This window comes from Rhodnius prolixus, unplaced genomic scaffold, assembly GCF_049639745.1.
Source record: "Rhodnius prolixus isolate KJV_2025 unplaced genomic scaffold, Rpr scaffold_2, whole genome shotgun sequence".
Classification (NCBI taxonomy): domain Eukaryota; kingdom Metazoa; phylum Arthropoda; class Insecta; order Hemiptera; family Reduviidae; genus Rhodnius; species Rhodnius prolixus.
This window is the reverse complement of record NW_027411592.1, coordinates 18,135,262-18,157,431: the sequence shown is the minus strand read 5'-3', so window position 1 is coordinate 18,157,431 and position 22,170 is coordinate 18,135,262. Positions and strand designations below refer to the sequence as shown.

General features: G+C 32.9%; 1 protein-coding gene across 15 annotated transcripts in view; it reads left to right on the top strand.

Moving 5' to 3' along the window:
* Window positions 1–22,170, top strand: part of SLO2 (slowpoke 2) — a 508,183-nt gene that overhangs the window by 340,897 nt on the left and 145,116 nt on the right. For all 15 annotated transcript variants that reach the window (XM_074118329.1, XM_074118338.1, XM_074118335.1 and 12 more), the window contains 2 exons: window positions 13,185–13,264; window positions 16,999–17,098. In XM_074118329.1, the coding sequence (XP_073974430.1) occupies window positions 13,185–13,264; window positions 16,999–17,098 (180 nt within the window). The remainder of the gene's footprint in view (window positions 1–13,184; window positions 13,265–16,998; window positions 17,099–22,170) is intronic.

Below are 22,170 nucleotides of genomic sequence, written 5' to 3'. Positions count from 1 at the left end.
TACCATCTATTCAAATGCGGCCTCACCCGGTCGCCAATCTGCGCCGGTTGTGGTGAGTCCAATGAGACTTTGCGGCACTTTGTAGAGGTGTGTCCCGTTTATTTCTAAAACTAGATTACTCGTCTTCGGGAGGTTAAATGTTTCCTTACCGTGAATTATGGCATCTGGTAATCTTTACCAGAACTCTCTAGGTTTATTCAGTGCACTGGGGGATTCAGTCGCCATGCTCCCTAGTGTCCTGTTACTACTTTACTGGTTTATTGTACAGCTATTCCGAAACTCTTAGACGGATTTATTGGTCCTGAAGGCCCGGTATCTCGCATGAGATGAAGAGTGGGTGGGGATCATTGGGCATTTTGGATTGCCTTGCGTTCCTTCCCCTTTTTTGGTGAAATCGCCCTTTAAATTCAATCCAATCTAACGTTTTAATTTGAATTTTATGAATTCTAAAGTGTTATTTTAAATATTGCACAGTTCTAATATCTTCATAATATCTATTATGAAATTTCTAACGAAAAATCCAAATAGAAAGAATATCTGTACATAAATGGATCTTTACAAAAAAGCTTTACTACAATTTTGTAAGCAGTTTTGTGAGAGATTCATTTGAACATAGACAAAATGTACTTTGGGTTTAAACTTTTTCTCCCTTTATTACAGCGAAATAAGTGATATATCTATTTATAAAATTTATTTACAAAATTGGGACAATAAAAAATCGAGTTAATGTACTCTCCAGTAGTTTTATAATCGACAGAAATATTATGATTTAGTTTTACGTAGTAAAAACTAATCTATCATTGTGAAAAAGAAAGAAGGCCACCAGATCAGTATTTGTCTTTAAAGAAATAACTTATTCGTTTTTCTTGGTTGGAAGTGTTTGAATGTTGCTTTGGCTAAGCAATAATTTCCCAGAAGGAACGCTAAATCCAAGTTCAGGTTTACCTCAAGGCTGTCAATCTAAATCAGTCTACATCTTCTATTTATTTATTCCATCCACCCTCGTTTTTATTCAGAGTTCTAAGTTCCTTTTCTAGAAGAGTAAAAGGTTGGTACCTATACGATTACTTTGGTAAATTGCTTGCATTAATTAGAAATCGAGTGTGTAACAGTCTCATAAATTACAATTATTGAGGTTCTAAAGTATTCATGTTTTCCTAATTCTTAATTTAAATGATTCATTTACTTCTTTTCAATATAATCCCAGTTGGTTTTGTGGATACTGCTTCCTTCACCGATATGGCCTTTAATGTAGAATCTACTTAACTTTGTCTAAATTCTTTTATTTATTTTTTATTGTGTTACTTGTCTTACCATCCACTACAATTGAATTATGAATTATTTTCCTATGAATTTTCCGCCCCCTCTTTATATTTTGGAGCGCCTGAAATGGTTCGTTAAAGATTTTTTTGTTATAAAAGTGGTTCAGTTGCTCTAACTTTACTAATTTTTAGCTTGCAGTAAAATGTTTTAATCAAATTTTTATTGATTTATATTGAGCTAAGTGAAATTGATAATTATGAGTATGTGATAAATTAATGTCATTAGTTTTAGAATCTTTTAGAGTTTTCCAAATATTTGGGTGATCATTTGATGACCTAAATATTTATTACTTGAGTATTTGAAGAATGTCTCTCGTACGAGCTACTAGCTACTAGACCAGGGGTCCCCAAACTACGACCCGCGGCCCCCTGAGGTCATCTATCCGGCCCTCGCCGCACTTCCGGAAAGGGCTTTCATTGGTAGTCAGTGAGAGGAGCACTATTTGTGGCGCCGCCGCAAAGCGCACTGCGTCGCTCATGTACAGTACTACTTCCGATGTGGCGGGACGCACGCGTCGCGGCTCCGGAAGTTTTAGTTTAGCTTTAGAAACTTTTAGAGTTTTTCAAATATTTGGGTGATCATTTGATGACCTAAATATTTATTACTTTGAGTATTTGAAGAATGTCTCTCGTACGAGCTACTAAACTGTAGCTGGCTCATTGCCATGTTCTTCGTATGGGTTTATTACATTTCAATATGTGAACGATTATTATTTAAATTGGTTTGTAACGAATTATAAGTTTTTTTTCTATTAAGGACTACATTATTTTAAATATGACTTTGCCTTGCCCAAAAACTGCCGCTTAGTTCAGAGAATCTGTAATAAAATCCCACTTTCCATTTTTTTTTAGTTCTGGTCAATTATACGTGTCTATTTCTGAAGCAGCAGAGGCTAAAGAAGTATTTTTCTCGCTTCTCGGCGTTTTGAATAAGATCAAAGTGTAAAGAAGTATTTCTTTTTTTTAACCTGAGTTATTAAAATTTTCTGCTTGCACTCCAATTTACATTATGAGTTGATGTTAGTGTTGAGAGCAGCGAACAATTATCAGAGAATAGTACAGTAACTAAAACATGTTTGAATTATTTGAGAGCACAAAACTATAGGATCTGATCTCAAATTAATTTTATAAATTTTACAGTGCTAAGTGGATTCATTATTTATTGAATATGTAAAAAAAAATTTGAGATACCTAATGAGAAAATTCCAAAATCTTAATGAGGAAGAACCTGATGTATTAAATTAATGATATTGCATAAAAATCAACCACTGGTCTGATCCAATTAATTATTTAGGAATTACGTTATTTAATTTATTGGCAAAGATATTTTAATGTATTTTAAATAAAAGATTAACAAGCGAGATATGTTACCGAGGGACCAGAAGAAATTGACTAAGTGAAAAGGGACGTCGCATTTTTTTCAATGGTTTATTAATGTTAGCTTAAGGCTTGCAAGAATATAACTGTTTAGCTTTTTATGGATGAATATTTATCAGTTAGGAATGAGTAGAAAACAGTTTGATTAGCACAAAATTTTCATGAATCCAATTTAATAGAAATTTCTGATACTCAGCAGATTTCCTGAGAGATAACTAAAGATGCTTTTTTCTGTTTTGTATAAGGAGAAGTTTTGAGTCTCTTATTAAATGGCGTCTACATGGAAAACAGAACAATTCAAATTGATGTTAAGGAATATTGCGAATATAATGATTTACCAGTAAATTACAGTAAAAGTTTTACTGGTTGTCCCATTTTGTTGACTTTGGCTAGCTAAAAAATTGCATTATGATAATTATAGTATTGGAATACGTAATAATAACTTTTTGGGATATTATTTTTATTATTTTTTTAATTCGCAATGGGAACGTCTAGTAGTTCCACATTTCGCCCTAATTATTTATTGTACCTGGTATTTTATTCCTAAATTGGGGGGAGCCATAAATAATTCCACATGTTCCTGTTCTTTAAATTTTGCATTTACATTTTCTGTAACAGAATTTAGTTTCAGTCGGAGGAAATATTCAATATAATCATACATCCAAACAATTTATCTTTTTTTTACTTACTTTAGAATTTCTATTTATTGCTTTATGAGTATTTCTAAACCAGTCGATCCGATTCCTAATGTGTGTACTTATCGTTATGTATTTTTTTGTTTTTATTGTGTTTGATGGATTAAATAATCTTGTGATTGTAAACTTTTAAATTTATAAAAGTTTTAGTTCTTAATGCAAAGTAAAGTTATTCATTGTTTCGAGGAAGCATTTCGTAAATAATTCAGGTTTCTTGTTAGAGCAGGGGTCTCAAACTCAATTTACCCGGGGGCCACTGAAGGTAGAATCTGGGTGAGGCTGGGCCGCATCAGGTTTTCCACAAGACAAGCTCTTACAAAAACATTCCAATGTATCAAATGTCTTTATTTTTTCATCTTATTTTGTGTTAAAAAATAAAAATAACAAATTCATAAGAAAAAATTAATCAATCAGCAATAAGTAAATGCCCGAGCAACTCCTCTATGACTTCAAAATTGTTATCAACACTACGACACATAGAGTGCGAGATGGGCACAGTGTCGGTGATGTCTGTGGTCTCATCAAGAGCGACTGAGTATACACTGAAACATTTTACTTTCTCACACAGTTGATCAAAAATGTCACTTGACAGGTGAGAAATGCGCTCTGCTATGGTGTTTGGCAGAAAGGCTGATGTTACTAAACTGACCTTTCTTTTCTGGACAGACAATACTTGCAGCCTGTAAAATTCACCTTCTTTGAATGGCTTTCCTGCTTTAGCAATCATCTCACTAACCAGGTAGCTTCGATTGCTGCATCATTTTCTTTAGTTGCTTTCTTAAAGAAATCTTGTTCGCTCAGTAGATATGTTTTAAGATTAGCAACCCGGTTTGCTCTCTCATCTCCCTGGTATTTTGTATAATCCTCAGCATGTCTAGTTGTGTGATGACGTTTCAAATTGTATTCTTTGTTTACCGCAACTTTGCGAAAATAAGACTCTGGGATTTGGGATGCCCCTGTGCCCAACAAAGAAATATTGCACTTCCCACTTTTCCCAAAATTTTCTATGCCCATCACCAACCTTTCGCTTCACGGCAGGCTTTGAAAAAGACATGTTTGGGGCTCTGTAATATATAATTCCACTTGGTGTCACTGTTTCAGTGTTAGCCGATGCGATTTTTCGGTTGTTTTTTTTCTGTCCCGCTGAGCAGCAATTTCTGCGGCCGCCTCCGCTTCTGGGCCCGGGGTAATGGTGCAAGTTCGCAATAAGCCCGGCTGATGTCCCGCTTCCGAGAGCAATATACCCCACCCTGATTGGTAGGTTCATTCAGCTCCGCAAACAACACTGAAAAGTGTAACTCACGGGCCGCGAGTTTGAGACCCCCCCCTGTGTTAGAAGGTAGAACTTACGCAAATACTAATATTACTACACTTTGCCAATCTATTTGGAAGCGCCAAGTAAAAGTCTATAAAAACTCTATAAACTTTGTACGGAAAAAGTTGTATTTGCCTGTGAGTTGTGAACGGAATTGTATGGACTTGTTAAATAAAGTTACTGAGATGGAAACTTGATAAATATTATTTATTTGGATCCTCGTGAATCCTTTACAATGAATCCCCCCGTCTTTGGTTCATTCTCTCTCCTAGCTGTTGTAAATGTTATACAAGGTTCACAGATATTATGCTTATTTTTTTAATACAAATATTTACAATTTCCTAGTAGTGTACTTCAGGGATTTTGACGTTCCTTTCAGCTACACAATATCCTCAATCCTCTTACAATATGTAAAAGAGGTAGTGTATGTATTTTCGGTTTACCTGTTAACTGGAAACTCTAATCACGAACAGGCTCCTTCTTAAATACTCTATAACATTGCGAAAGGTTACATGGATCAGCAGGAATCAATATTTCTATTCTCACATCTTTTAAGCTCAATTCATAAGGTGGTACATTGGAGAATGTAAGATACAAGCTCTATTGTGACCTTCTTTAGAGAGCTAGTGTTTGTATAGGCGTCTGTAAAGTGTTTCATGTTCAACAGTTATGATGATATAGTCGTAGCTCTACATTAAACTTCACAAACTTTTTTTTTATAATACCCTGAAGAAGGTAGTAAAAATTACCGAAAGGTTGTTATAAAGCAAAAACGTTGTTTTTATTTATGACCGCACCTCGTTATTCCCCAAAAATCATGTTTCATTTATATTTATATTGGTTTTAGTGACCGTAAAAATATTATATTAAGGATTCAAATTTGCCGAGGAGGTTTCATTTATATTTGAGTTTGGGTTTGTGCTGATGAGCTGGAATTAGTTCTTCATTAAATCCAAGATCAGCCTCTACAGATAAACTACTCCTGCGAGATCTTTATTATATTGGGTGAGTGAGTTGTTGCAGGTATCAGTTCACACTGACAATCATGTGTGGTTCATGTTACTAGGCTGAGCTACACGTAGTTACACCTAAGAATCTTGAAGAACTGGCTAGTCTACTTGCTTCTGCGGCCCTTAAAATCCTTAACATATATGAGAAGGATATAACGAGATTCGTAGATTCAAAGGTAGCCATTGTGAAGATATAATGGTGAGATACGCTGAGAATTAGGGTTTTTGTATGATGATAGAATAGGGGCCTAGAATTCATGATTTAGGGCAACCAACTGAAGGTAAATAAATAAATCCAATCGTTTCACCTCGTATCCCCTAACTGTGCCACCGTCAAATTCTGAATTATGTTTTCAAATTATACCTATCGCCTCCAAAATGAACCAATCCTTTTTTTTTTTTAAATGAAGTCTGAAATATTTTCTGTAGTTAAAAATCTTTTACGAATTTGAAATCCTAGCAATATTTTTTAATATTATTTAGATAATCTTTTATTAATGACGAATTCTGTGAGTATCCTGTGCTCTTAAAGTGAATACCTCTGTAATTTGAAAATGATTCAAGTAAAAGAGCTTAGTATTATAATTTCGTTTAATACTAATTTAAAAATAAAATTAAGCTGTTATTAAGAAAATTTTTAAAATTTTCTTCAGTAATTGTTTGCGTTTAAACACTCATATTCTTATACATATTATTTTAATGTTCATAGAATTAATTCTAAAGCTAGTTTTTCCAGTTTAAAAATTCAAATTCAATTTAGAAAATTTTACATAATCGCCATACTTTATCACGAATAAAAACACTTCGGTTGTAAGTACTTTTTTTCTTGTAAAAGAATATATATTTCTAACCTGCTACTTTATGTTGAACATTTGAAAATAGCTTTTTTCTTATGCTTCTGCTGGTTTAGAATAAATGGACTACGTTACGTTGGTCTAGTTTTCTAAACTAGATGCCTGTTCCTAAATTGATTTTACTATTGTTATTCATTCTGCAAATGTCTTACTTTACAGCTGTTTGTAACTGTAACTGTTCTTCTTTAGAAACATCATTTACATTTTTTCAATTCTATTTATAAAAAGTTTTCCTTAGTAAAAAGAAAAACACACTCGCACGGACGAGTTTAGTTACCCTTTTGAAATTTAAGAAAATAAACAGTACTTGTTAGTTCTTAAGGAATAACTGTTAAATCGGGCAACCAAGGTCTGAGAGAAATATTTTCTGGAATCAAAATTAAAAAACCACAAAGTTAAAGGACGCAAGAAAGAAATGAAACTGGTCAAGAAGTCACGGAGTTAAAACAACAGAACAATCTCAATCCTATGATTGGGTCACTTTGCAACTAACACGAGATCCACTTTCTCTTCAACTTTTAAAACATTTTTATCATTATTACTTTTTGTTAATAATTTATTATAATGATGGCCTCACTCATACGATACTTGTCCCTGAATCAAACAATTTTATAACAACGTTATTTCTGTCAATAACGTTTGTCAGAAATTGTTACTACAACCTAAAATGCAACTCCTAGAAATACTGCCATCTTTGTTGAATGGATTTTGGATCTCTCTGACTAGTTACAACTATTTTTCTTCGCCAAATTCCTACGTTTATTGCACATTTTGTTGATCCATAAATCATTATCCCTTATCCTCAGGTAAATCTTTCTGAAGACAGTTTTGGAGTAAAAGTCAAGGATAGCTTTCTTTAAAATATTATTGAATTGTAATGTACACGGACTTTATATGTTTAAAGTATTTATAAGGTTAAAAATTTCAATGTGACGAAAATCTATACAGTGAAAATATTGAGGTTTTTGTCGAATTTTCCAAACAAATTCTAAGTTTCAAAGAAAATTCATTACAAAAGAAAAGTTTAAGTAAAATTTGTGTGACTTTTTCAGTTACAGGAAATTATGTATTATATTGATGCCAATGTGTATAAAACATGTTGCCAATTGTTATAAATATTTTCCATTAAAATCATTTAACGTATTAAAGTCTAAAATAATTAATTTTTTCTCTGTCAACTTATTCCCTGTCACCAGGCAGACAAGTATTAATATTAATATCTACTTGGATGAAAAAACTAAAACATTGAATTAATATAACAACAAGATGGTTCTATTTCATCTTTGTTACTACATCATTTATGAGGAAGGAAATCTACTTAGCACAAGAGGTTGAAGTTTGTAAGGATTCAGTTAATTGGTGAAATAGGATATTTTGAGAAGTTACAGGTTTATAGGTAATTGCTGCTGAAGAACATCCTGTTGGCGTAAGAAACGAAACTCCACTTTCACCGGTCCTTAATTATTCTCTCTAAGTATTCAATTTAATACCATCTAATTATATCAGAAACTTTCATAAAACCCCAAGCTTTAAGCTTCTCCTTGAAAAGTGCCATGAATAGTTATTTCATATGTGGGGAAAGTTAAGTTTTAACCTAACGAGTCTAGTTATTGTCCTCACGAGCGTTACTGGGTGCGCGATTGGATGAGATCTTTTTACAATTATTAGAGAGATAAACAACTTTAAATTTAGACGAAAAAGGGCCCCTCGCTGAAGTTTAGGCTAGCTAATAAATTTAGAAAATTGGATTAATTTTTTGAGCTATAAAAATGTAAAAATCATGAAATAATTCATTGCAATTGCAATTTAATTTTTTTACAAATTCTTTTTCTATGTTGATATTTACTGTACCTAAATGGTTTCCATAACTGGCACTGGTAATCTTGCTGTTGATTAGATTTTAAGTAAGTTGATTATTAGTTTTCTGCAATTGATTTAATTTACTTGGATTTTCAATTAAAACAATAAACAAATTCATGACTATCGCTTGAAATTAGACATGATTTCGCGTTAGTATTTAAATCCGAACATAAGAAGGTTATTTTCTTACTTTACTGTACTGGAGTGATTAAAAATTTCGTTTAGTACTTAAAAGATATTATTAACCTGTAATTTATTGAACTCAAGTTAACAGTAAATGTACAATATTTCATTATTTTGAATGATTAATGTAAAAATCGGAAGTTACATTAATTAAATATAAATAACACAGCAAAAGTGCACAATTAATTATTGAAAATGTTTTAATCAATTCATTCAGTTACTCGTTTTCCTCGCTATTTAGTATTTAAAATTTAGAAAGATAATGGACTCATTATTTAGCGATTGCAGAACAAAAAAAAAAGATCAATTATAAGAAACGGCTTAGTTTGCTACCTTCACTTTTCTTTGCAGTCACCAAGTGGAAACTGCGTAAAGTGCTGTATCGTTAATTTTTACCGTCCCTTGCTCAGTATTCCTTCTACAGCAGTACGTACTGCGCCATTCTGCTAAAACAGACCTTAGCCTGCCCTACTTTGACGCACCACATATATAAACGAACTTTACATGCACCGCCGTAGTATATGTATATCTAGAAATCTAGTGTGGAATCACTTCAACAATTCTCTTTTACTCCAATTCTCAATGTTTTCTGTCTTTTTAAATATTCAGCAAATTTCAAATCATATTGATTTATCACTAACATTATTAGAAGTGGCGTAGCTTCTTTTAGACTCCAAGGTTGAGCCATACAAAAGATTTTTTTAAAAAATGAAAAATTGTTTTTAATAAAAGTGCAACTTTAATTATATCATTTTGAATTTTGTGCTCTTCGAATTTAACCATTTCAATGCCTGTTACGCACCATGCACCAATGCCACATGGAAATTGACGTATGCTCATCTTCCTTTGAAAGAAAGAATTATCTTCAGGACGTGCGTCTCGATATTGCTCAGGCGTTCGTTCTACTGTAGGTAGAAGAGCCCCTACTCTTTCCGAATACAAGCAGTTTACTTCTTTAAGAAGATCGTTTGTCACCTGGCGCTTCAATTCTCTTGGAAGATTTGCTGGCATGTTTAGTTACTAGTGGTGACAAATGTGTGAAAAGTGTGGCGTGAAACTCGGCATATCTTCTGACAGACACTTCGGAAGTAATGGGATGTCGTTACAAGAAGCATTACGATTTTACGAGGTAGATGTTTCTTATTGTTAGAATTGGATTCTGGGTATATTTTGAGGCTTTGAATGAGTCCTGATGTGCCATTTTGTTGAATGTCCAGACAGTTTTGACTAATATTGTATAGATATGTCCTTTGTTTAATAAAAGTTTCGATCGTTATTCATCATAAATCTTAGCCAGGAAAACTTGTAACTACAGTCCTCACCAATTATTTACGTCGAGGGCACCTTTGGGTATCCCCATTATATTTTAAGCGCCATTTCTTTTAGCCCTGTTGTAAAATGCTTAGTTTCTTCAGAGACAGGATGGCTTCCTGCTCTTCTGCTAGGGAGTTTACAGTGGTTCAGCTAGTCTTTTCTCCTTCTTTGAAGACCTTTAAAAAATCAGAAAGCGTCAATACCAAAGACATCGTTTCACTAATTAAAACTAAACAGTATTTATCTGCTTAAAACAAATAAGAAGAAATGAATTAAATTAATTGAAATTTGTGTTAGTTTAGAAATTCGAAACAATGGAGAAATTCTCCAATCAACAAATTGCCATGCCTAGACTGTTCAACCGACATGTGTTTGCATAGATAAGGACACTAGAATTACGTCTCCACAGCTAGTACGTTTAGGGGCGTTACGCCGCGCTAGAATAAGTGCTTTCATGCGTAATGTTCGGTTTCCTTGGCAACGTTTCTCTTTGCTATATTTGAATAGAGAGCGCTGTTTATCAGGAAATCTTTTCAGTAAATTATGCATTCAGATTTGTTGCATAAAAGTTTTTTGTTTAATAATATTTATACAGTTTTATTATTTATTTTTACTAAGTTTTTTAAAAACAGCTAAATTTTATATTATGATTTTAAATTACATATTTGGAATGATCTAAATATATTTTATCCCTCCATTATTTTAGAAGTATCGTTTGTTGAATTTATCATATGTTGGTTCTCGCAATGAGTATGGAAATTAAGTATTTTTTAAAAGAATACTTAAAGTTTTTAGAACTGGCTAGTTATAGCTACAACATTAGAAATTATTGATCAAAAGCAAATTGCCTATGAGACCCGTTACAACTCTTACCATGTCGTTTAATGTAGAAAATAATCGTCAAACCGACGAATATCTGTTGTTATCTTTTGCTTCATTTTTAGATACGTAACTAAGCACTGTTTCCACTGATTACGCAACGTGCACATTATATGTGCAAAGAGTTAAGCAAAATAAAAAGGTAGGCGAAAAAATGCAAACAAAAGTAGAGGCCAATCTTAGCACTGTTTGTTGCGATGTTCTTTGTAATATTTGTAAAGATTAAATGTTCAAATTCAGTTCCAAACACGAAGAAAGTCGGTCAGCGGCGGGGCCACATTATTGTGTAAATTTTGTTGCTTCCATCCAAATTTTCATTATTCAAAAAAATTGCATTATGTGTTTAGTGGTAAGCAAAAATCGCGTGTTTACATTTGATGCTTAGATATTTTTTTGCTTGACTTTTTCACCGATAATTACCAGAATCAAGATTTGTTTTACCCATCATTGTCATGAGGATACATTCCTCTCATAGCCACAAGTACTTAGTGGATCTATTTACATTGAACAAGTTTGCATACCATTGTTTGTCCATTGGGCTTTGTGTAAAACATTGTAGATTGAGATAGTGTCTATCAGTGCTTTTTTCATTAACTGTACACTGTCTCGATGTAAGATAGATCTTGAGATTACCAGACGTGGTTACGAAAATCCCTACCAATTGCACCACACAACACCGCAGGCCTCCTAGGTTAAGTTTTGGGAAGTCTTACTCTTAGGCTATGCTACCTGTAAAGATGGATACCAAGATCCACGAAGAATTACCTAATTATGAATTAGTTAATATATAATTTCTGATATATTTTTTTCACAAATGAAATTGGTAACTATCACAGCATTTCGATTTCCCTCGAATCTGTCGGAGAGTTTAGCTATTCGCCTCGACTACGTCGTAACTCCGGCCTGAAGAAAAGAGTTATAAACGTTAAAATGTTCTGTAGCTGCGTACCCCATCCTCACTTCTCGATCATCATTTGCAGTTATCCAGCTTACTTAGAGTACGGTACCTGTACCTTTAATTGATGTGCTGATCTAGTTGGCTAATTGAACGCTGACATTTCTTCATTTCTTAATGCGTAGGTAGCGCTTTAAATGAAAAAATTATTTAAGTAATGATATTTTCATAAAAGATCATGTTTTCATTGGATGTCGATGGTAATATTCTTCACTATTTCCGTGGTTAAATTGGGCCAGTTAGATAGATTAGAATCGTGTTGGTAACCAGATCAAATTACTTTCCTTCCCTAGTAAATTTTCCTTGTTCAATGTAGCTTATTGATTAATAAAATGATTCATATGCTTGACTCAGTATAAGTTTTGCTTTTTGGATTTATTTGATTTAATGTCAAACGCTAATGTCTGAAATCATTGTCGTTCAATTCTTTCTTTTTTTTTTTCTTTTTTTTTAATGATTTAAGGCGCGTCAACATCTAAGGTTATTGGCGCCCGGAGCTTTTTTCAGTGCACTGCCTGCCTCCGGACAGTGTTCTCTCGTTACAGACAACACTGTCCATCACCGGACAGTGAGCTGTAAGAAGCTCCTAGGAAGAGAAAATCTTTTAAAAGTCATCCTTTTAAAAGTTCCAGACTATTAAGCAGAGTCTGCTTTTGTGTGCACAGTGCGTATTTTTATTAGAGTGGAACATCTTCTATCACAATGTTTATGTGGAAGTAGAAGAGGAGTTTAGCGCTGTCCAAATGATAAGTGCAAGCGAAACCTTACAATAATTTGGACATCCTAATCGATTCAAAAGCAAACAGTATTGGTAATACCGATTATTCTCGATTTAAATCGGATTAATTCGCAAACGAAGCTTAGTTTATTTAATGTTAATCCACTTTAGATCACTTAATTATCCACACCAAAAGAAGGATTCATTGTCTCAAGCAATCTATCGCCAGTATTGTTTCTGCTCCTTTTTCCACGGGTGAATTCTAGATAGACGTTAATGTATTTACTGTATTAAATATAGACCAGCATTGAGACATAGTCTCAGTTGTACTTAATAATGCAAGGTCTGTTGGAAGCAGTAGAGAGGTTTTCAGCGATGGTTGCTGCGCTAAATCCACCGAGGATTGTGGTAGTCTAATGAACTGAGCACATACTCCAGCTGTGGGATGCCCATTCACGCAGTTAACTTGCACATACATTTATTATTACCCTTGGGTATCCTTTTTTTTCTCCCAAAATTATTGAATTTTTTAAAAAAAAAATTAATTTTGACTTAGGTTATTATTTCAGGGACAATGAAACGGGTTTATGTTAATGTAATCTTTGATAATTTTCTGTAATAGTTTTCAATATTGAAAAATATAGTTTTATTTATTATATTCATGTTGTAATTACTGCTGAAAGGTTTTATTTCTTGTTGCAGAGTAAGAGTGGAATACTACGTCAATGAGAACACGTTCAAAGAGAGACTGCAATTGTATTTTATAAAAAATCAAAGATCAAGTGAGTAGTTTTATTTTATTTTTTATCAATTTCTAAAAAAAAATGTTTATTAAAAGCAGTTCAGTTTTTTACCTAACGAAATTTCGTATTAGGATTTTCCGGTCTTTAATTTGATAACTTCCTTCTGTCTTCATCGTAATAAGTTCTTGTGGTCATTAGTTATTTTGTTTCCTGTTTCCGTTTGTACAACCAACTAATGAACTCATCCGGCTTTAACTTATACCAAACTTTCATTGACGGTCTGGAAATAATATCTATCACATTAATTCTTACACCACTATAAAGTCGCAAATTTCGACGATAACACTGAATTAGAAAAATCTTTACAAAACCTTAAAGAAAAGCGTTGCAGCAATGAGAATTAATAATGGTGTTTTAAAGGATTAATATTGAAATAAAATATATAAAAATAATTGGGAATAATGTAACGGATTCAGTAAAACAAACCGCAGTTTAAAAAGTTCCATGAAATAACAAAAGCACCTTTAGCGCTCTTTCTTCGTCTTTCTTCATAATTTTAATAAGGAGTTTATATTTGAATGAAATTCCTAATGTGAAGTGATTTCTCTTGAGCGAAAGTGCCACTTTATCGTGTAAATGTTGATTTTTCCCTGGAAATTCTAATTATCCAGAAATTTTCATTATGTATTAAGAAAAGGCAGGTTTGAGTGTGACAATTTTCACGTATGCTGTCATTTTTATTTACGTGGCCACAATTTGGATTTTGTTTCTTTGTTTACACCAACCGTTGCAATTGAATTTATGACTTGTTCCGATAATTTTTGTTATCAAGTCAAAAAGAGGGACTTTTTTTCCCGGTGACTCAATTACTGATCACAATTGTAAAGTAGTTCCTGAAGTAAATTACTTAATGGTGATATTATCTGGTAGCTGATAATACACCCATCGATCTTCTGATGCTGTTTTCTATTTGCTCTTAATACTGTGTGTCTCTTGACTATTATTCGATCGATGGTGTAAGTCACGAAGGTATCTCTTCTGACAAAATGGTCGCCTACATTGATAGTGTAGTAGAGAGTTAGTTCGTACGTATTTGTTTTTATTAATATGCCAACATTACTTTGAAGGTTTGCTGTTTTTCTTCCTGTCTGAAATATTCCGCTTTGATAAAGTGATCTTCCTTTCGAATTTGTGCTACTTTGGAGTGAATATCAGTGCGACCGATTATCAATCAAGTTTCCTACATAACCTCTATTAAGGAATAACAGGTTGGACATTCTTCTGTTCGCAGAACAAGTCCTCTTGTGTTGGCCTGAACAAGAGTATTAATTGTTGGTTTGATGCACTGTTTATTTTCATATGATTTTACTTTTAGAATTTGCATTAAGGTGATAAAAAAAAAAAGCGTTTGGCCGTTATGAGCAGGTTGAATTGGAGCGGTAGTTTTGTTGTGAGTTCCTCGGATTACAAGACTATATTCGCTCTCTTAGTTCTTAATTTGGACCATTGTCACTAACTAGGATGATAGACAAAATACAGTTCCTTACGAACATATTATTTTTGCTTGGTTTGGCTTGTCTTCAGCAGAAGTTAGGTTCCTGCTGCATGCTGCTAGCCCTACGAAAGCTAGCTCAATTTGGACTACACACTTAATTTGCAAAGAAGAGAATCCTAATTTAAATTTGGCATACTGAGTTCCAATGTCACTCACTGTCTTATCACTTTTGGATCGGTTCCTAAATATTTTTTTATCTATACAGAATCTTATTGTTTTTTGCGATTAGTTAGAAAACAGTTTAGAGAAGTCTCTATTTAAAGTTTGTGTTCTCACTAAAAGTAGTATTAAAAAATTGGCCATAAATTTTAGAGAGGATTCAGAACTAGCTGAAACGTTTCGCTTTACTTACAAACTAACTGCCGAATGTTAAAAGGGCGGAAACCACGGAGATGCCTTAAACAGGATCAGGCGTAGCTTGAAAAAGTACCTTTTCAACATTAAATTATCCGGCAATACATTTATTCCTGAAAAAGGTAAAAAGTTGAATTCAACATTCAGCAAAACAAATGCATTTTAAGAATGAAACTGCAAAAATTTAAGCCAAATTTTTTGGGCTATTGTTAATATAATTTTAAATAAATTTCTCATATTATAGTAAACTCCTTTTGATTTTTTTTTAATGTAGATATTAGATAACTATGTACCACAATTAATACCTTCTAAATCGTCTTAATTTTGTTTTAGATATTCCTTTAATTAATATCACTTATATGTTAGTTTAGATCTGGATAACTATGTACCAAAATTAATACCTTCTGAATCGTCTTAATTTTGTTTTAGATATTCTTTTAATTAATATCACTTATATGTTAGTTTAGATCTGGATAACTATGTACCAAAATTAATACCTTCTGAATCGTCTTAATTTTGTTTTAGATATTCCTTTAATTAATATCACTTATATGTTAGTTTAGATCTGGATAACTATGTACCAAAATTAATACCTTCTGAATCGTCTTAATTTTGTTTTAGATATTCTTTTAATTAATATCACTTATATGTTAGTTTAGATCTGGATAACTATGTACCAAAATTAATACCTTCTGAATCGTCTTAATTTTGTTTTAGATATTCCTTTAATTAATATCACTTATATGTTAGTTTAGATCTGGATAACTATGTACCAAAATTAATACCTTCTAAATCGTCTTAATTTTGCTTTAGATATTCTTTTAATTAATATCACTTAAATGTTAGTTTAGATCTGATTTGTGGCCTAATTTCAAACATTTAGCTTATAAGATACCCAAAAACCAAATTATTCTGGTTAATCTAGTTAGAAGTACTCGGTTCGGCGGTAAATATACTAAAATTGGAATGTTACGGGATTCCGGGTAATGAACTTGCTGATGAAACAGCAAAGGAAGGAGCTGCGTTGATAACAATAACTCCTCAGCCCATTATTCCAGTATCCTATCGACGTTGTCGAACAGAGGTGGAGCAGTGGTTATTGAAGGAACACCGGAAACGGTGGAAATCCCCAGCTGACTGCCGTCAGGCTAAGGAAATTCTTGGCCTGTTGAAAACGGCTATGGTTGGCTATAGCAGGTCCCGGATCCGCCAGTTGGTTCAGGTGTTGCGTGAACATGCGAATTTAACGTACCATCTTTTCAAAAACGGCCTTATCCAGTCGCCAATCTGCGCCGGCTGTGGTGAGTCCAATGAGACTGTGCGGCACTTTGTAGAGGTGTGTCCCGTTTATTCTAAAACTAGATTTCTCGTCTTCGGAAGGTTAAATGTTTCCCTACCGGGGATTGTGGCATCTGGTAATCTTAACGAACTATCTAGTTTTATTCAGTGCACTGGGCGATTGAGACGCCATGCTCCCTAGTGTCCTGTTGCTACATTATTAGTTTGTTATATTGGCGTTTGGCAACCTTTAGCCGGATTTATTGGTCTTGAAGCCCCGTTATCTCTTATAAAATGACGGGTGGGCGGAGAATAATGGGCATTTTGGATTGCCTGCGGCTCCTTTTCCTTTTTGGTGGAGTTGCCTTCCTAATACAATCTGTACAATCTAGGTAGAAAGCAAAAATATTTTAACTGTAAGCTCACTAATAATTTTGCTGTTTGTGAACATTTGCCTGTTTTATGTACTCGAACCATCCAGAAATCTCTTGGTTGTTATTTTTAAATGGTTCATTTTTATGTTATGCTTTTTTTTGCGACTATTTGTTTAATGATTAATCTTGCTATTTTTTTTGTTTTGTTCCAGGTTTACGAATTCGTATAGCAAATCTATTTTTCAAACTATTATCATGTTTACTGTATATACTGAGGGTTGTCACGGACGAAGACCCAATCTATGCTACCTGGTAAGTACTTGTACTTCAAATAATACTTCTCAGCATGGATGGGATTAACATAGTGGTTAGTGTGTTAGAGTTGCAGATAGTCCTTAGATTTCCTCTACCTAGGAGCTTCTTACAGCTCGCTTTCCAGTGGCGATAGACAGTTTTGTTGTCTGCTATTAGAGAAATTGTCTAGAGGCTGGCAGAAAAAAGTTCCGAGCGCCATGGACTTACGTATTGATGTGCTTTAAATATAATATATATGCTGCCAATCGTGTTTGTCACGCTAGTTCGTAATAGAACTTTGTTTTGTACTTAAAATAACTTTAAGTAATTGTGATCTTACCGTGTCTGATACTGAAAGCTGTTGCGTCTGATTGTAGTACTTTTAATCGAAAGTATGATTCATTTTTATATGCAATACAAGCTTTTTATCTAAATTCATACTATAGTAAACCCCTTTTGAATTTTTTTTATGATAATGTAGATATTACATAACTATGTACCAAAATTAATACTTTCTGAATCGTCTTAATTTTGTTTCAGATATTCTTTTAATTAATATCACTTAGATGTTAGAGAAAAAAACAAGGCCACCATAATAATAAATAAATATAAATGATCAAAAAGCCTTAGAATTTACATTAAGCTTTCGTCTAAAGCAGAATGAGTTTGATGTACTCTATTGGTTTATTTGTGGCCTAAGATGTGGTTTTGTTGTATTTACTGAAATGTTACAGTTGCGAAGTAGTGTCTGTCCGCTCTAAATTACTAAGAGGATTCATGTATCTTTGCCTGAGTTATGGAGGTCCGGAGTGTTTCACGTTCTCTAATAAATAAATCCTATTCAAGTATAATGTTGGTTATGTTAACAATCTTATACTCAAGATCTGTTTAGGAAATTGCGTTTGTTGATGGCTGTAATATTGCGTCTTAGGCCTATTTGACATATCGGACTTTTAATTGTGATCAGTTTGTTGGCAATCTCAGTGATGTAAGAAAAAAAACCAGTTGCAAAGATCACATTTGGGGATGTATCATTCGGGACGAATAATTAGCAGAATAGCAGTTTGATATATTGGCTTTTCTATTTTCCTTCAACAAGCGTACATTGCCCGGATTTTGTTCCTAAAATTATATTTTTTAAAATAAACAAAAATATTTAAAATGAAATATGAGTTATTTTGTTGGTTTAAGTCAAAAATATGTAGTTCCAGAAATTATTCGTTCCTCTGTGAAAGTATCGATTGATGTGCTAGGCTGTTTTTGTGAATGAATCGCCAGTGAAAGTCACGTTTTTAGCTGCTGAATGGACATTCTACTATTATTAGGTGGTTATTCTTATCCCTACATTTACACTCTTTGATGAAGCCAATAATAAAGTGAAGACATGTCGTGGTAATCAGTTATGGTTTAACCTCAAGTGCACTATCGTTAGTGTTTATTGAAAACTGTCGAGGTTTGAAAGTTATGTGACCACAGAAATTCGTGCTTTGAAGAGTTTACAGTTGCCTTAAATAATGCATTGGCTTAAATAAGAAAATGTATATGATTTATTATTTTTAATTGTTGTCATTCAATTTTCTTGATAGAATTTTAAAAAGCTTAAGGCAGCCATAAACAGTAATAATAAACACCACAAATCGATACATACGTTATGTGTACATATGGCCTAATTCTATCAAGATCTAACTTGAGTCGGTTGGTTTGCTAATAAATATGTGCTTATCACGTTCAATTCGTGACTGTAATGATAATTATCCTAGCCAACATCTGAGTTACAGTTGTCAGCGATGTAGGCAATCTTTTCGTTCATTAATAGATTTGTTTCTAATAATTTTTGGATGGGTCACATTACGTATTAATGTTATAACTCAACTTAAACTTCCTAATGGCGACCTAACCGAAGAAAACTGTAAATCTAACAGCCATTCCCTTATTCGTTCACAATTCCCATGTTCACGGCGAATGTGAATTTACTTCACTGGCAAGTTCAAGATTTTGCTGAAGCATTGTGATGGTTGCTAAGGGCCCCTAATTGATTTCAACCGTCATCATCTATGCACATTAAGCCCTATCAATATTATATTATATTTATAATTATTACCAATCATGTTCTGTGGTAGCTGAGTTCTAACTGATTGTATATCATCTGATTTTGAATTACTGTCGCTGAATCCATTATTTATATGAAAATTCAATTGAGAATTGTATGATTAAGGGTAGTTTTATCTAATGGAATAAAATCACATTATGATTAGTGAATTATTATTCTTCTTCTAATATTATTATAAAAGTTTTATAAATCCAGTTGCTCCCTTTTTGTTGATGATACTGCGTTCTTTATTTCTTCATTCAGAGTTGACACAATAGTCAAACATTTATCGATATCCCTTGAAAAATGTTTGAAATACTTCACAAAATGGAAATTAAGGCTAAACCATGCCAAGACGCAGGTTATTTTGTTTACAAACGGTAACTCCCTTTCGTAGAATAAGAAAGTTAAATACCTTGGGTTGGTGTTAGACTTCAAATTAACTTCCACAAAACACATAAACTCAGTGTGCGATCAAGCGGTAGGAATTATGTGCAGTTTGTTCCATCTTTTGAACCGCAACTCTAGCATAGATTTTCTTAATAAAAAACTAATTTACGATCTTTATATCCGTTCCGTACTCCTATATGCAGCCCCTGTGTGGTCCCATACTTGTTGCACCAATTACGGGAAGTTACAAAGAGTCCAAAACAAATGCTTAAGGCTAGTTGGGCCATATCCCCGATGGACACGCATAGACCACACATACATACAGCACTTGCTGTTGCCAGCGTGTCTACATTTATCTACAATGCTACGGAAAACTTGGTAACTTCCTGTACACATAGTCCCTACCCACATATAAAGAGTATTGTTGACTATAACTTAAGTTCTCTTAATTATAAAAAATACAAGCATAGAAGGTTTAAGCATAGGTATGTAGTAAGGTTTTTTTTTATAAGTTTTTTGCCTTAGTATTAAGTTCGACTTATATCGACCAATGTAAATACTAATATGTTGTGGAGAGTATATAGGCACTGCAGCCTGAAACCTCCTTTTATATATGTTTGTATAAAAAAAATTTAAATTGTAAATAAACTTTTCAAATTCAATTCAATTAGAAACGTCTATTTGAATAATTTCAAAAATAATTTTATGACTCCTGCCTTTTGTAGTAATGTAACTTTTTGCTAGAAGTGCATTGTCACTGCTGAAATAGTAAATAATTAAAACTAACTTAATCATTGATAGGTAGTTTAATATGTAAACTTACAAAGTCACTATCAATTGATTATCCACTGACACCTATTGGTCAATGTGGTTCTTCCATTATTTCTGGAAGTCGATTCACCAAGAATTTGAGAAAGTATCCTCTAGTTTTGGAAGGTGATTCTCCACCTAAGGAGATGGTCCTCTTTTTCTGATCATTACATTATATGCATGACTCTCAGTGAGTCGTTTAAGAAAAAAAATATTGAGGTAGGATATTTCTATTTATCAAATGTCCATGGGTTTTGGAGTTACTACCGTTTCTCAGTTGCCATCATTTTTTATTCTTCTTTGGAAGTAAACGTTTTGTCCACTCTCATGTACTGGATGCTTATGAGTGTTCGGACTTGAAATGGGACATACGCAGTCCGAGTACAGGCTTATAGCCACTGTTATTTAATCAGTAAGATGTACTATAAAGCATAATCCTCATTCCCCCGTCCATGACACCTAATTTAGGAGTTGGACGTTTAGCCCATTTGAAAAAATAGGGTATTACTTTACTTTTTTACTCAGTCATGCCTTAGCAAATTACGGATCGAATTTATAAAACTTTATTTATATTAAAGCATAATTTACTCTTGGTTCACAGATCTCTCAAAATTTACTTATTATCACCATCATACTTCCTCATCTGGGCTACAGTTGCCTTACTACCATGACATTACTGGCGAACAGTGTGTAAGAAAAATCCAAGAAAGAGTATCATTTATATATATATGCGCAATACGAGCTATTTATCTAAATTCCTTCTATAGTAAACTCCTTTAGAATTTTTCGTATAATAATACAGATATTAGATAACTATGTACCACAATTAATACCTTCTAAATCGTCTTAATTTTGTTTTAGATATTCTTTTAATTAATATCACTTATGTTAGTTTAGATATTAGATAACTATGTACCACAATTAATACCTTCTAAATCGTCTTAATTTTGTTTTAGATATTCTTTTAATTAATATCACTTATGTTAGTTTAGATATTAGATAACTATGTACCACAATTAATACCTTATAAAATATGCAGTTATGGAACTTATCTAGATAGAATCTTATTGTTTTTTGTGATTAGTTAGAAAACAGTTTAGAGAAGTCTCTATTTAAAGTTTGTGTTCTCACTAAAAGCAGTATTAAAAAATTGGGCATAAATTTTAGAGGGGATTCAGAACTAGCTGAAACGTCTCACTTTACTTACAAACTAATTGCCGAATGTTAAAAGGGCGGAAACCACAGAGATGCCTTAAACAGGATCAGGCGTAGCTTGAAAAAGTACCTTTTCAACATTAAATTATCCGGCAATACATTTATTCCTGAAAAAGGTAAAAAGTTGAATTCAACATTCAGCAAAACAAATGCATTTTAAGAATGAAACTACAAAAATTGAAGCCAAATCTTTTGGGCTATTGTTAATATAATTTTAAACAAATTTCTCATAATATAGTGAACTCCTTTTGATTTTTTTTTAATAATGTAGATATTAGATAACTATGTACCACAATTAATACCTTCTAAATCGTCTTAATTTTGTTTTAGATATTCTTTTAATTAATATCACTTAGGTTAGTTTAGATATTAGATAACTATGTACCACAATTAATACCTTCTAAATCGTCTTAATTTTGTTTTAGATATTCTTTTAATTAATATCACTTAGGTTAGTTTAGATATTAGATAACTATGTACCACAATTAATACCTTCTAAATCGTCTTAATTTTGTTTTAGATATTCCTTTAATTAATATCACTTATATGTTAGAAAAAAACAAAACAAAAACAAGGCCACGAAAAT